The following is a 17,433-nucleotide window of genomic DNA, read 5'->3' on the forward strand; positions in this document are numbered from 1 at the left end:
TAGGAGGTTTCTACCCAATTCTTATTTGTGCAATGGACTCCAGCATAATCTCAAAACTCCTAGCATTTGTAACATTAAATGGAATGCCATACTCATAGAAACAATATGCTACATGCATTAATGCTGCTCTGTCTTTCTCTTCTTTACTTCTTATGCAATCTTCAAGGGTTCTTTGATAACCCTTGCTATGTCTTTCTTCCACAACTTCTTCAGGGGTTTTCCTAACTATTGCAGCAATCGATTTTGGTACCGGTTGTGCAAACCTCAAAGCTGACTACTTCCTTTTGCTACTAGTCCCCGACCTTGAATGACTAATTGAGTTGTGGGATGATGGTTGTCTTGGTTCCAATGACAGTTCTTGTGAACCTTCATCCCCATCATTGCTATCATCATTATCATCCAAAGTGAACTGCTTGTTCCTTGAATTCTTGAGTATATATTCATGCATTTCCTTCATAATTTCTGTTGTTGTATTTGCGCATGCAACAACATCTCCATAACCCTTAGCTAAGTGTTGTTTCAATCTTTTAATCCCTTAGGTTATTTGTGTTCCACACAAACTGCATTGGACCAAATCTTTTTTATTTAAATATGGCTAAAACCCATACTTTCACCTTGAATCTTTAGACTTGAAATCTTTACGGGGTGAGTTGACTTGTAATTTAAGGGTGGGGACACGAGAAGTTTGATTGAGGGTGATTGTGATTGAGTTAAATTAAAGGGCGTTGTTCCCACTACTTGCATGGGGTGATGTTCTCTTATGTGCTTGGATTATTGCATGTGGTTTAATTGTATGGGGGTGAGGGAACCAGGTAGATATGTAGGATGATGAGTTTGATTGGATGATTGGTTTGGTGGTAGCTCTCTTTTGTCTCTTTAGATAGGATGAGTTTGGTATTAGCTAGTTTTGAATTTTTGTTACTCGATTTGGGGCTTTGTTGTTAGCTAGAAATTGCTCATCTATGCAGGCATTTCAAGGGGTCACTTTAGGGCCTATGCAGGGGCGGAGGCACCTTATGGGCTAGGGGGCCCTGCCCCCCCCCCCCCCCCCCCCCCCCCCCCCNCCCCCCCCCCCCCCCCCAACCCCCCACCTTAAAATATTTTAATAATTATGTATGTATATATTGATATAGTAGGGATAAATACACTTTTGGCCCCCCTCTAATTTTTTTTTTAAAATAATCTATTATGTCTATATTAAGTGAACTCAAAATATATATTAAAGTTTAAATTCATTAAATAGAAAGAAATAAATCAAATAATTAAAGTTACCATTTTCTTTTTATCTTATTTCTTTTATCAAGATTTTAATAATGGAGGGCATCAAATATCCATTTTATTTTAAAAAATCTCTAAATTTGAGATATATGCTTTAGTTTTATTAGTTATGTTGATTAATTAATTAATGATTTATTGTGTGTTTTAATTATTTATTTACACTTTGAAGATGTACATTTGCTTGTTTAAATAATTAGTGTTGAAATTGTCAAAAATTAATATTGATTGTTTAATTTGTGATATTGATTTTTTTCTTTATCTCTCAAATTTTGAAAAATTATTAACCAGTAAAATGAATATCAATTAATTATGAAAAAATTTGGTGACAAAATAATTGACAAAACTTTTTTATTTGATAAAAATTGACAATTTATATTTAAATAAATGTTGTTGTTCTTATTGTTGTTGTTGTTATTATTATTATGATATTTTGTGTTATATGAAAAAAATCTAAAGTAATAATTGACACTCGTGTCAATTTACTCATATTATATATTTCATACATATAGAGTATAATTAGAAATCATTATCAATAATAATTACAATAATGTATAGTATATATAATAATATAGTACGATTAATTATACTGTCGACTAACACGACAAATTTTCTCTAACATATTGGCCCCCCAACTGGAGTTTTTTGGCTCCGCCCCTGGCCTACGTATGACATTTTATTTTGCAAAGTAATAAAGACATGGTTTCTCTAAAATAAAAAATAAATCTTTAGACCTAACTTTTTGTTTAGGGTCCTTTGATGGGTCATAATTAATTTCATCACGATATTTCATCTTCCATAACTTGTCAAACACAAAGTAAATAAAGTCTTAAATATACACATTAGCACTTAAGTAGTTAACACTACCAGAGTGCCAGTAGAGTACTTTATAATTAAATATGCGTGGCAGCAGTGCAGCACTCACTACAGGTAGCAGTAAGTTTATACATTAACACTACCAGAGTAGTTTTCAAAAAAAAAAAAAAAACAGTGCTAGAGTATTTTATAAACATAAATGCGTGGCAGCAGGCAGTAGAGGAGTAATGTTTATAGTGGAAAAAGAAAGCCACTATGGAAAAGAAGAAAGAAGAAGATTTAGCCCAGCAACCTGTAAAATAAGATTACAAAAGCTAAGGATTAAAAGGCATATAAAATTAAGGAGTTAATCCATTTTTTATCCTAGATTTATAGGTGACAGTCCACTTTTAGTCTTTTTTTTATTAGAACATCATCATTTGGTTATAGTATTATTGTGTCATGACCATTTTTGATCCTCTGTTAACAAAATCTTTAAAATGTTGTTAAATACAATGACATTTAGATCTTTTTTATACAAAGCGAGTTGACCTTGTTATATTTGTATGATTTTTTTTTTTTGAAAAAATCTATAATCTTTTGTATTTAACGGCATTTAAAATGTTTTGTTGATAAATGATAAAAATGGTCATACCATAAAAATACTAGAACCAAATGGAGATGTTCTGATAAAAAAAAAGTCAAAAAGTAAACTATCACTTATAAATTTAGGGTAAAAATTAATTTAACTCCTAAGATTAAGAGAGATAAGGGGTGAATGTGTGTAGGTTGGTGATGGGGATGGGTTCTACAAGAAAAAACATACCACTACTTTTGCAGCCAATTCAACAGTTTCGTATTCCACAAATGCATGCAAATATATTTGGACATGAAGAAATTTAAGAAGTGATTCAAATATTCCAATTTGTCAACTGAATAGCATAAAATTTCAGAGCAAATCAACATAGTATTTGTTGAAGCATTATGTTTTGGCATCCAACTTTCTATTAGTAATAAATAAGACATATATTGTATTAATTAAATAGTGTAAACAGGCATGACAAGACAAATAAGCTCTGGTCTTTCTTTATTTACTTCATAAATCAATCATATATAACAAGGTTAATGGACATTGAAAGAACCCGATCGAACAATTGTTGATGGTATTAGGACACTAAGTTTCGAGTTTCATATGGGACAACAATTAAAGCTGAGGCAACTAGAAGTGGATCTAGAACTCATGGCAGACTTGATTGTCACAACTAACAATAATAGATTTTGTTGGATATTTATATAGTAATGGAGATTAATGTTTCAGGCTATTATGAAAGTTTAAATAATATTTGGAGCTGTGGAGTTATAAATATTATTTTAATTTAGTAGAAAGTAAATTGAGAAATATGAATATGAGTCAATTCCTTTTTTGTCCTAACTTGTGGCAAGGACAATTTTAGTATTTCATAAAAAAATTGGACAAATTATGGATACACTTGTGGTAACGAGGACAATTTTGGTCCTCCGTCTGTATTCCCGATTAGATGGTCGTTTGAAAGAGGGTATTTGTGTCATTTCATGATATCTCCTCCTCGTTATTCATCCCTTACAGGGCGTTTGGTTGGGAAAGAATTGTAATTCGATGGAATTGTAATTCAATGAATAAGGTAGAAATTGAAATTACAGTATTTGGTATACAAGAATAGGAGTACAAGGGATTGAAAGGTAAGAGATAGCAGAATGACTAAAATGCCCTTATGTAGTAATAATAGTAATAATAATAATAATAATAATAATTTTGTATGCGAGAATAGGAGTACAGGGGATTGAAAGGTAAGAGGCAACAGAATGACTAAAATGTCCTTATGTAGTAATAATAATAATAATAATAATAATAATAATAATAATAATAATAATAATAATAATAATAATAATAATTCTTAGCCACATCCATTACTCCATCGCCAACTCCCCCTTCCTTAGCCACCTCAACCACCGTTTTCGGCTTCACCAATACCCGAACAAGTAACAATTATTCTGGGGTTGATTAGTCCATCAAAAGCGTGGTTCTTGAGGCATTCTTTGTAGGTCACAAAGACGGTGTGGTGGTGGTGGGTGGCGAAGCTCCGGTGGTGGTGGTGGTGCAGGGGATTATGACGCTTGACGACACCGTTGGTGCTAAAAGACAAGGGCTTTGAATGGTGGAGAAGGCGTGTGGCAGTCTCAGTTTCAGCTATCTGAGGTTGCAGGTGCACCTCCAAGTCTCCAACTGCGAAGCCTACTAGAATAGAGCCATGCAAACAAGCTATTTGTGAAAATGCCAAGGTGACAAATACGATTGGTAGCAAAGGATTTGCCAAGAATGTGAGTAATCAGACTATCCTTGAGAATCCTAGGCTGGAAACCAAGGGGTAGGATTCAGAAAAAACCAAGCCAATCAGTGGAACATGGCAAAGAAGGTGACCTCCCTGTTCATCGGAGATACAAGCAGAGCTGAGGGAAGAATCTTTGATGGCCTTCCACAGCCATCAATTTCATAAAAGGAGGTTGGTAGTTAAGTAAAGAACTACACGTGATCTGATGTAGATAAAATGATTTTTTTCATTTTCTTTTCTTTATGATCCATGGATGGATGATCGTTTAAAAATTAAAATGATACTTTAAAAGATCATTTCTTTGATCAGTAAAAAGATTTGATGGGAGGTGATGCTGTAGACTATTTAGATGTCTTTTGATGCAATTGATTTTGTGTTGATAATCTGAGATGCTTTGCTTCTTTTTCTTTTTTTCTTTTTTCTTTTAAAAGTTGGTTGATTTGTGGTGTTTTGTTTCTGATGTTTTTTGTTGTGATTCTTGTTTGACAAAATAGGTCACTGTTGCTTACAACAATGATCCTAGCCCACTAAAGCTGAATTTGGGCGTTGGCGCTTATCGGTTTGTCTTTACTAATTTCTCTTATATCCTCTTATAGAAGTTCGATTATAAGGTTAGATGGAGTAAGCAGTCAGGGTAGTGAATTAACATAATGCTTCTTGGTTTTGGATGGTACTTTGTTGTAAAACTTGCTTTGATGAAACAGGAAGGGAAGCCCCTTGTTCTTAATGTGGTGAGGTGGGCTGAGGAAATAATGCTTGTAAGCAATAAGTAAGTTTCTAATTTATGCATGTTCTCTCCTGTATGGTTTTTATCTGAAATAATGGGCTATGTTAAGGTTGGTAGCTAACTGGTAATGGTACAGGTCTCGTGTGAATTGAAAGAGTATCCACCCATCACTAGACTGGCCGACTTTAACAAACTGAGTGCAAAGCTAATATTTGGTGCTAATAGGTATGTAGTTTTGTTTGCTTGTATTTAAAGATTGTTCAATCAAAGAGCATGTGTTATTTGTTTGTCAAAAATACAGAGAAACAATCGTTGTAACCTCAAACCACGCTCCAAGCAGTCGTTGTCTCACAAGAGGAGAAGGGGAAGAAAATTAGATTGAATTTTGCTGAATTGACAGAAATGCCCTTCATTTAGACGGTCAACTAACGAGATAATAGACGGAGGACCAAAATTGTCCTCGTCATCATAAGTGTGTACATAATTTGTCCAAATTTTTTATGAAAGATTAAAATTGTTTTTGCCACTATAAGTCTAGGACAAAAAATGAATTGACTCTATGAATAGTGTGTACGGTTGGAATCGAAAAGAACTCAGTTCCGAGATCAAGAAATTAACTTGTGAGAGGTTAATTTCTGAACAGTTAATTCCGTACGGTTGACTCAGGGAAGTCAAATTAACCTTGTGAAGGTTAATATATGGCCAAATACATAAAATGACAGTTTGAAGTCATTTTGGCCGAAGTGTTAAAACTTCAATGATTCCTTGGGTTGATGCATGCATATAAATATATGCACATTTGTATGCCATACAGTGCACATTGTTCCTTCAGCAGAGCACATTGGTGTGCCATACAGTGCACATTGTTCTTTCATACAGTGCACATTTTTATCTCCATCACTAATTACTAATTTGAATTGAATATTGTTTGTTTGTTTATTATTTATGGTCGTTTATGATTTGTGATGATGATCGTATATTGAATTTAATTTTTTCGATAATTGTTTCACATCTTTATGCTTTCCGTGTGCATTTTTGCCTTCTAGTGCATATTTTCCCTTCTTCCAGTGCACATTTTTTAAGTTCGTAGGTGGCGAATTTTTTTTTTGATCTACGACTGAGATTCTATCTCACTTCTCACCTGGAACTTCTATCTCACCCGAACCCTTTTCTATACATACATACATAAAGAAGTCTATTCAGGTGAGTACTAATATATTATAGAGTACTATAAGGTCTATTTTTATACGTTAGATTGGATTTTTCAATGGTAATGATTAAACAGAATTTTTGTTTTATTCTAGGTAATGTGGTGCTATCTTTAGGTTTTATTAGGATTGGGGGTATTTTTGTCGTTGTGATTGTTTTAATTATGGTAGTTGAATTGTAGTGTCTATTTTTTTTTCGAGAAATTGTAGTGTCTATTTAATTCCTATTCACGCACGTTGAGATTCCCCATTACTTCCTTTTGCAGTTTTCGAACCAACGGTTGACTCTTTCGTTTCTTGGAGGTTTTGTTCGGTGAAGTCGACGGGCTGGTTGGGATGTTGCGTACGCCGCCTTTCTTCACACTAAAGTGGTTGGACGGTCGACGATGGTGTTGTTTAAGCTTTTGGCGTTGTCTTACTGATGGACAGAGGCAGTCGTGCATGTCCCCGGCGGAGACGGATTTATAGTCGCCCCCTCGGACCAGATCCTTCTTTTATTTTCTTTTCTTTTTTCTTTTCGTTGATTTTATTGTTTACTGAATGGTTTTTGATTTTAATATCTACCAATTAATATCAATAATGAATACCAGCACTGGGTTTCCACTTTGTATTGTGTTCTAATGTTTACTGGATGAGTGGTGTATTTGTGTCATTTGTAGTAGTTTTTTGTGTGCTAATGTCCTCAACCATCCACTTTGTATTGAATTATTATTTGTATATATTTATGTTTATTTATTAATTGTAAAATATTTATCTTATTATTTGTTTTTATTATTATTCTTGATTTTTTTATTATACTGAAATTTTTTATCTTGTTTTGTGTTTCAGATTAAATTTGTTTACTGTAAATTTGTTTTAATTAAACTGAATTTTTTTCTTGTTTTGTGCTTCGGATTAAATTTGTTTATTGTGTGCCATAATTTGTAAGTTTGTCCATATTAAAATTTGTTATTGGTTTTAATTTCATCGTGTATCTGGGATATAACTCATTAGTGGAGGCCTCATTAATAATGTATGCGGGTAGTTTGTGTGCCTAGCTTCATTTGTACTGTTGTGTGCCTTGCTTCATTTATTGTGTGCCTGCACTCTGCTGAAGTATATATGGTGATACCCCAGAAAATGTGGTACGTTTTCTTCCCATTGTGTGCTTGTACGTTGTTTTAATGGGTATTCTTGAAACGATGTGTTCTTTTTATGTTTTTGTATTTTAGAAACAGTTATTGTCCGAATATTTCACATCTGTTGGTGAGAAGTTCAAGTCAAATGTGAGCTAACTAGTGGTGACAAATCACAACTTTAGAGGCTACGTTTGCGTTATATGAAGGAGCTTTGTACAGTTGACATTAATGCACACCGTACCAGTAATGTGACTCGTGTGTTGCGGTTTCTTTCCGGCGAATAGTTTAATCACTATTGTTATTTAGTACTTTAGTTCTGGTGTTGTTGGATTTCAATTATTAATGTTTGGTGACACTTTTGTTCGTTTACCAAATACTTTATTCTTAGCTTAACAGTTTTATTCGTAGACTATTAAAATGTTTTTAAACATATTGGATTATATTACCGTATGGTTTGTTACAGTTTTGTGCGCATACAGGTTGGTTGTGTGCCCAATACTATATGTTGTGTGCCTTTGCATAGGTCATGTTCTCCATGTTTTTAAAAATTAAACTGTTGGATTATTTTGTTATCAATCAACACGTTGTGGCAGTCCAAACTACGAATACAAGCAAATTCATTATTCTACCATTATTGATTCGGCTTATTACAGTTAGTGGTAAATGTTTAAAACAATTTATATATACCGTTGTGTGCATGTTCGCTTCATATCGTGTGCTTGTAATGTACAATTTGTGTGCCTGGCGTGTATTATATTCGGGTTGGTACAGTTGGTGGTGAATGTTTTGAACAATTTTGTATACCAGTGTGTGACTATTCTCTTTATATCGTGTGCCTGTAATGTACAAGTTGTGTGCTTGGCGTGTAATATAATATTACTAGAAAATGAACACTTTAAAAATTAAAAAACATGTTAGATTCCATATGTTGTGTGCCTTTACATATGACATATTCTCTACTTTTTTAAAAATTAAATGAAATTTTTTGAATATTTTAGCAATACGTTGTGGCAGTCCAAAATAATAATATAAATAAATTCATAAATCTAATTGTAGTTGGGATTCATATAGGACATGTCTTTTTGAATGTATCGCTACATTTTGTTTGCCAAGATGCCTTCCCCTTGTTGGTATGATGTTTCTTTTTATTCGAGTTCAGGGGACAATTATGCCAAGTTGTCTCTCTCTTCTTGGCAAGTCTGAGGCCCGGACCCTTCAGAATTTGGCCTAGGTACTTTTGTGCACACGATTTATTTATTGTTGCACACATTATATCTGCTTAGATTGCATTTCAAGTTTTGAACAATTATGATTCCGGGATTAGTTTATATTTCTTTTTAATTATCGTCATTTTTCTGCATGTACATACGAAAAATTAGTTCAAAATATGCAGTCCCAAGTGGATTGATGCAATTCAATCATTCTGCTTTTTTTTTTTTTTTTTTAATTCCTTCTTATAAAAAAAGGGTTAATTCTTGCCAAGTATTTTTTCCACTTTTGGTCCTATGACTTTAGTGTTTCCGTCAATTTAGGTACACGACTTTCATTTTGCCACTTTTAGTCCTTGACTTTAATTTTTTTGCCACTTTTAGTCATTGACTTTGATTTTTTTTCCACTTTTAGTTCTTTCGGTCATCCGAGCGACAACTTTTAATCGAAATCAACAAATTGTTGTGCCATTAAGGGTAAATAACGTTTAATGTATTTAGAGATTTATCAATAGACAATTTTACACTTAATGACACAACATTTTATTGATTCCGATTAAAAGTTGTTGCTTAAAAAGCGAAGCAGAACAAGCAAATAACGTTTCTTTTTCCTATTTTTTATATGATTTTATTTATAAATATATTTAGAACTTTATCAAAATACACTTTTACTATATATTTAAAAGTTGTCGCTCGGAAGGCCGAAAGGACTAAAAGTGGAAAAAAAATCAAAGTCAAGGACTAAAAGTGACAAAAAAATTAAAGTCAAGGACTAAAAGTGGCAAAATGAAAGTCGTGTACCTAAATTGACCGAAACACTAAAGTCATAGGACTAAAAGTGGAAAAAACTCTTCTTGCCAATAAAAAAAAACCATATAATTAAACATTATTTCTTACACATTGTAGTCCAACCTAGTATTGTGTTCGTATTGATAAAATTATACAATCTAACTTGTTTTTAAAATGTTAAACTGTTGACTATGTATTTATATTGTATTACACACTAGCCACACAACTCATAATTATCAGGCCACACGATATAAAGCAAATTGGCACACAACGGTGTATATAAACTTTTATGAAAATTCCCCACGGTAGTGTGTTGCCGCCTCTGTGTTTTGTTCGAACTCCATCTGTCCATCTTCTTCCATTGCAGAGTCTCGTACTTGCGTATGAATTCCCTCTTCTTTTTTTTTTTTTTTTTTTCAGTTTTCGGAAGTCCTAAACACTATGCCAAGGGTAGCGTTTTATTACCATATTTATGTATGAATCCAACTCTTTATTTGTTAATTAAAATTCTACCTTAATTACAATTCTTATTAATTCTCTTATTTGCCCTTAATCTAAATTTGTAGCGTGAATCCATTATATTGTTTAATCCTACTTAATCTAAGTCATTTAATGTAATAATATGTATGGTTATGATGTGCCCTCATAGATAGTACTCTATTTATTAGTACCCTCATGTGAATATATATATATATATATATATATATATATATATATATTATTTCTTTATAATAAATTTGCATGCCATGAATCTACGAAGGTACATAACTTATAAAAAATATATATGTTATACATGGTTCATGTAATTATATTTTTCAGGACATCTTGTGGAAGTTAGAGTTTTAAATTGTCATAAATTTTCATGTAACATCTCCTAACAGTTAGATCTTACATCTATAAATATTTGGAGAAACATCTGAAAGAGACGAGCAATTGATATGCAATTAATTTGCAGGACACCAAGATATTTCACAGTCTTACAGTTCTACAGGAAATTCTTAAACAAAGCAACTTAAGAATTTCATTCATCTCCTTGTATCCCATAAGATTATTAAATCTTGAACCTTGTTGCTTTTTCAGAGGAAGATTTAAAACTTATAGGAAAGTGATTACACGCCTGAAGATATCAAATGATCCAATTTTGTTTCCTTGTTTTTTTTTTTTTGTATTTTCGTTGTATCTCAAATGTATTACAGAATACCGGCATGTTTATTTTTTCCAACAAATTTTGAACATACATTATATTTTCAGCAGAAGATGATTCATCAAGCTTCACTCATATATCATTATAATCAATAGCCCAAGCTTGGTTGTTTGACTTAACCACTAAACTAAGATTTTACAACTTGCACATTGCATGGTTAAATGCAAATGAATCATAAGGTATTTCAATTCCAAGAAGTATAATCTTTCCAATTTTGGGATTTCTTCACTCTATAACAAAATATATGGATGGCATGTAGTGACTCTCTCATATGGGAGGTCATGATGAGATTAAGTCTCAATGGAGACGATATTGACTCTTTATGCTTCAATAGGTTGAGAAAGTATAAATGAACAGATACTACAATGTAATAGAGTCAATCGTATTCAAAAAAAATATGGGGATTAAATTGCTTACTATAACTACTTTCAATCATAACAAACTGTCAAGTTTAAGGATTATTTATGGTACTAATTTTATACATGCATTGAACGAATGAGTTAATGCTCAATGTTTATATTTAAATAAATATTTGAAAGTATATCAATACAAGATTATATAGGAGAAGTTTATACATAAGTAATTAAATGTCGAATTTGTTTATTTAAATATGTAACTCAAAGTATATGAATTTAAGATAATATAGGAAATTCATTATAATTGACACTAAAATAAATGTTTGCAACTTTGTAAAATCCTAGTCTAGATAGTTGATCTAAAAACGATAGTCTAAATAAATACTACTTTTGATTTGAATTTTTTAAGTATTCTTAATTTTCTTTTGAGTAACATTGTCATTATCTTCATCTTCACTATTTGTCATCTTCCTTTTTGTTGGTAGTGTGTTATTTGCAATTGGGTTACTGTTGATAGCATAGATGACAATGTCATGCAATGAGATTATGATGTAGGAAGCTATGGATTTTTCTTGTTCTGTATATGAGTGGATCTTAGTTGTACTATGAAATCTTAATCTTGCAAACGCTTGTTGATATTTTGCAGTGATAGTTTGTTCCCCTACATGTCTCATGTGGAAGTATTGAATAAAATATTAATATTTATTATACTTGTATAGGTTCATGAGTAGTACATCTTGTTCTATTTTCATAACTTGTTAATTGATAGTAACAACAATAACTCTGCAGGTAGTTTGAATATTGATGTTACAATGTGTCCAGTTTCATCAATAATTTTCACATCTATTTTACACTTGTTCATTGACTTCAAAAGAGTAATTTCCATTTTTTGTCATACTGTTATTCGGGCATTGTCAATTTTAGTCCACTTCATTAATTTTTGCCACAATACGGCCAGTCTTATTTAGTCCTTACCACTTTTAGTCCACCGTTAAAATTTTCGTCAAATGGCCATCCAAAATAGGGGTATTTTTGGTCTTTTTCATGCTTTGGTCATCTCCTTGACCCTTTGTAGTGATTTTCCTTACACATTTTCATCCAATGAAGAGGTCCGACGAAAGCCATGTGAGCCACATTACAAAGCCATGACTTTCGCCGGACCTCTTCATTGGATGAAAATGTATAAGGAAAACCACTGCAAAGGATAAAGGAGATGATCAAAACATGAAAAGACTCATACCCCTGTTTTGGACGGTTATTTGATAAAAATTTTAACGGTGGACTAAAAGTGGTAAGGACTAAATAAGACTGGCCGTAATGTGGCAAAAATTAATGAAGTGGACTAAAATTGGCAACGCCCAATAACAGTAGGACCAAAAATGAAAATGACTCACTTCAAAATATTCTTTTCTTAGTTTTTTCATGGTCTTAATAAAAGACTTGGTAAATAAATATATAACATTATTTTGTATTATAACTTTGATTTTTAATTACAAGATAGTGTAAAAAGAGCATAATAGACAATGAAATGAATATCAATTGATGAATTTGAATATAAAGAATATTTTCTCCAAACAGGCTCCCTTAAAATATTGTTAAAAACAATGTTTCAAAAGTTAGTGTTGTGAGTTATCAAACATTTTCTTTAGCGGTTTGATTGGTCACACTACTAAAATAGTCAAGTTTATTAAAAATTGAAGGATCAATTACTTACTAAACAAAGTCAGAGCTTAACCAATTATATCACTTCATCTAATTTTACTTAATACTTTGGCCTTGTTTGCCAATATGAACAGTTTGTAAATAGATGTTTGGTAAAATGAGATGTTTAGAATAGTGGTTAACATGTGAAATGACATAAAGAATATACATATATATTTAATAATAATCATTATAATAAATTTAAATAATAATAATAATAATAATAATAATAATAATAATAAAAGAGCTCCCCATTGTTTCCCCACTTGGTGTCCCACACCGGTGGAAAAAGTGGGGATTGGAGCCTTGAGACTTCTTTTAAAGAAACTTCAAGACTCCATGAAATTAGCTTGCTCATCCGTTGATGGCAATAATTAAGGAACATTTTGGGGAAAGTTAAAACATTTCGCAAAATGCTAAGTTAAAACAATGCATTTTACAGTGATTTGGTTTTCAGTTGTTTGGAGCAATAAATTCATGCTTTGAATCGTTGAATTACCAAAAAGATATTTTAGTATTTTTGGCAGATTTATATAATTGTATATCGATCTAAATATTTTTAAAATATTATAACAAATTCATCCGTGCAAAGTACGGGCGAAAATACTATTAATATAAATGTTATTAACTTTTGGTGTGTGATGCTCAAAATTGATAAAATATTCTTTTAAAAATCTTTTAAAGCATAAAATTAAAGCTGAGACGGCATGGTGCAGTGTTTACTGCTTATTACTATAGAATCCATTATAGAACCACAATGTTTTTAAATAATAATAATATTAATAATAACGACAATGTTATATTTTTGTCTAAAAATAAAAGATAAAAAACGAGAACTACTTTACGTGATCCTTCTTATATAAATCCAACACTCTAAGCTACCTAGCTACTTACTTCGTACTTGTTAATTAAACATGTCTGATCTCCGATCTTGATTGCGACGACGATCCACCATGGCAGCGGCGGGCAGTCCAGAGAAGAAGATCGTGCGGCGGCAGCGGTGGCGGCGGCGGGCAGGATAGGACTCTCAGGCGATATGAAATTTGGATATTTTGCTTTTATCTTTTTGCGCGGGACAGAAATTTGAACTCCATTAAAACTACATAGGTGAAGGATGTTTTGCCATTGTCTTTTTGTCCGTCCACAATCAGTAATTTCATTCTCAGATACTCAGATCATTTGTCTGTCGTTTTCATAGCAGTTAAATAAACGATTTCATTTCATTTTGATAGATTTGTGTTTTTTAAGCTCAAAAGTGTTGAATAAATATTCAAGAACGTAACTTCTCAATCTCAATGATCTGACTTGGGTTTCTCTACTGTCGTCATTCGGCGCCAGCGCCGGCGTTAATCTATTCACTACACGTAGAAGGGAGGCGGCCAAAACGTAAAAATCGTTGGTGATTATCAGTTAGTTATGCAGTAGTTAGCATGATTTATGATGGTTAGTTATCGTTGTTCCATGACTAACTAAAACATACTACTGTGATGCAAACGTCAGCTGCATTGCGTCAGCTTTCGATAACTGACTTAACGAATTTTTGAACATTGTCGATTTTTTGGTATTAATTAATTTCAAGTAAAAATCGACATTGAATTAAAATTTTGGACTTGAGAGTCTAGCTCGCTAACATAAGTTCAACTAGCTCGGTTCAAATTACAATTATATGCTCCATTAACCGCATTTTACCTGTCATTTTACTATTCATTAGTTGAATAATATTATAAAAAATTGAATTAAAATAAATTTAGTCAAGCATCGTTAACTGAACTAGACACATAAAATGAGACAAAAAGAGTGTGTGTGTATGTATATATATATATATATATATATATATATATATATATATATAGCTCAAGTTTATTGTGTAAATTATTAAAATATTTAAAGTTAACAATAAAATTATAATGTCAATATACTATAGCATGCATGAATGACAGTACGTACGTAATTATATCACTAGTCATTTCAACAACATAAAAAAATTGTTCAAACAGTGTAAACCTTTATCCTAAATTAAAGTACAAAAATTAGATCAATTAGATTTTTAATTAAAGAAGACTATTAAAAAAAAAAAAAAAACCCCTTAGTACAATGACTTCAAACGTAATTCAACCCATTGATGACAAACTTGTTAAAAAAAAAAAACACACACACGTAGATTCTTAGTTTACGAGAAACTTTAATTTGTCACTATTATTTGACCGTGTTTGTATAATCTATCTTGTTAGGTAATTAGTAAAAAAATCCAAAAAAAATAAATTATTATCCATAATTGATCGGTTCAAATTAAGAAAAGACAAAATAATATAAATGTTATTTAACTTTTAGTGTGATCACCAAAAATGATAAATATTCTTTCAAAAATGTTTTAAAGCATAAAATTAAATGTGAGACAGCATGGTGCAGTACGTGTTTACTGCTTACTATGTTAGTAGAGATCCCATTATAGAACCACAATGTTTTTACTTTTTTAAATAATAATAATATTATTAATGACTACAATGTTATATTTTTTTCTAAAAATAAAAAAATGAAAAAGGAGAACTTCTCTAAGTAATTACGTGATCTTTTCTTATATAAATCCAACCGTCTAAGCTAGCTACCTACCTCGTACTTGTTAATTAAACTTGTCTGATCTCGGACTGCTACGACGATCAACCATGGCGGCGGCGGCGGTGGAGGAGTTTTCCTGCAAATACTGCGACAGGAAGTTCACTAGTAAGCGTGCTTTGGGAGGGCACCAGAACGTGCACCCCTTTGAGAGAGCTATGGATTGGACTGTTAAGACGAGAAGACGTGGCGCCTTCATTGATTATTTTCCATTTTCTCCTCCTTTCGCTGGCCTTCCTCCTCTTCTCGCCGGCGCCGGCGCAGCTTCAATGCCGCCGTATTTGCTGCCTGGCCACCCCAATCCCTCGCCGGAGATTCCAGCCAGGCCACCGCCTTATGCTTATCAATTTCCACCTGCTGTGCCGGTGGAAAATCATCCCCCTCATGCTCAGGTTTTGCCGCCGGCGATGACTATCCCCGGCGACAACACCTTTCCAGTGGCAAGTGTTCCCGCCAATTTTCCTGTCACCCCAATGCTTGACTCCATTGATATCAACTACAATCCATGGAATACTCCAGAAATCATCGAGGATGGAGATCAGAACTACTGGATATGACTCTCAAGCGCGCTATGAAATGAAATTTCTATATTTTGCTCATCTTTTTGCGCGGGAAAAAATTGAACTCCATCCATTAAAACTACATAGGTTAAGATGTTTTGCCATTGTCTTTTTATTTTGTCCGTCAACAAACTGTAGTTTCATTCTCAGATACTCTATCAGATCATTTCACTGTCGTTTTCAATTCATAGTAGTTAAATAAACAATTTCGATCATTTCATTTTCATAGATTGTGTTTTTTAAGTTATTAATTTTATCTCGAACGTGTTATTCAACAACTTCTCAATAATCTCTGTTATCTGACTTGGGTTTCTCTACTGTCTTCATTCGGCAACGGCATGGGTTTTATCTGTTAACATGATTTATGATGCATGGTTAGTTATCGATGTTCTATGACTAAGATACATACTACTGCGATGCAAACCTCAGCTGCATTGCATCAGCTTTCGATAACTGAATTAATGATTTTTTAATTGAAAGATATGTCTCATGTCTTTGTTCTGAGTTCGTTATTAGTTGAGAAAAAAATGCTATTAATTAAATATTTTATTGATTAAATAATTTATAAAGCTTATTTGGTAAGAAATTGTAGAATGGAAATTAACTAATACGGAGTATCTATTAATTCGTAATATTGTTTCTATATTCATGTATCAATACTATATAATAAAAAAAGTTATCCGTGCATCGCAGAAGTAATTTGGCAAATATTTTCTCTAATTCAAGCAAAGAAAACATAATCGATCCAACCAATTTATAATATATAAATATATATAATTGTATATCAATCAAAATATTTTTAAAATATTATAACAAATTCATTTCGTGCAACGTACGGGCGAAAAGACTAGTATAAAAAAATAATAAATTATCCATAATTAATCGGTTCAAAGGGCTCCCCTTTGTTTCCCTACTTGTCCCACATCGATGGAAAAAGTGGGGACGGGAGCCTTGAGGCTTCTATAAAAGAAGTCTCAAGGCTCCATGAAATTAGTCTCCTCATCCGTTGATGGGCATTAATTAAGGAGCATATATGGTTCCTGATGAGTACAATTTTATTTATTTTTATTTAAATATAGAAACGTTTTGGGGAAAGTTAAAACGTTTCTCAAAATACTATAACAAATTTTCATTTCGTGCAACTTGTGGGCGAAAATACTAATATCAAAGAAAAGTTAATATATATAGTTGATCGGTTCAAATCAAGAAAAGAAGAAATAATATAAATGTTATTAACTTTTGGTATGATGACCAAAAATGATAAAATATTCTTTTAAAAATCCTTTAAAGCATAAAATTAAAGCTGAGACGGCATGGTGCAGTGTTTATTACTTACTAGAGAACTCATTATAGAACCACAATGGTTTTTCTTTTTTAAAATAATAATAATATTATTAATAATGAGAATGTTATATTTTTTTTCTAAAAATACTATTATACTTTTATTCCTTAAGTATATTCATTTTCACCGTATCGCATTTAGTTTTTTCTTCCTCCTCCATATTTGAAT

The 17,433-nt window shown here is 32.2% G+C and overlaps 1 protein-coding gene and 1 long non-coding RNA gene across 2 annotated transcripts; both read left to right on the forward strand.

The window, feature by feature from the left end:
* The first annotated feature begins 4,033 nt into the window (after positions 1–4,033).
* On the forward strand, positions 4,034–6,977 carry LOC116006385. The gene is made up of 5 exons (XR_004095125.1): positions 4,034–4,610; positions 4,934–4,998; positions 5,144–5,208; positions 5,303–5,391; positions 6,641–6,977. It is a non-coding gene; the product is annotated as an uncharacterized LOC116006385 (long non-coding RNA).
* Positions 6,978–15,413: 8,436 nt separating this feature from the next.
* Positions 15,414–15,920, forward strand: LOC116005785 (zinc finger protein STAMENLESS 1-like). The gene has a single exon (XM_031246021.1). The coding sequence runs from the start codon at positions 15,414–15,416 to the stop codon at positions 15,918–15,920; it is 507 nt and encodes a 168-aa protein (XP_031101881.1).
* Positions 15,921–17,433: the final 1,513 nt, after the last annotated feature.

Source organism: Ipomoea triloba, chromosome 15 (assembly GCF_003576645.1).
Source record: "Ipomoea triloba cultivar NCNSP0323 chromosome 15, ASM357664v1".
In the NCBI taxonomy this organism is placed as follows: domain Eukaryota; kingdom Viridiplantae; phylum Streptophyta; class Magnoliopsida; order Solanales; family Convolvulaceae; genus Ipomoea; species Ipomoea triloba.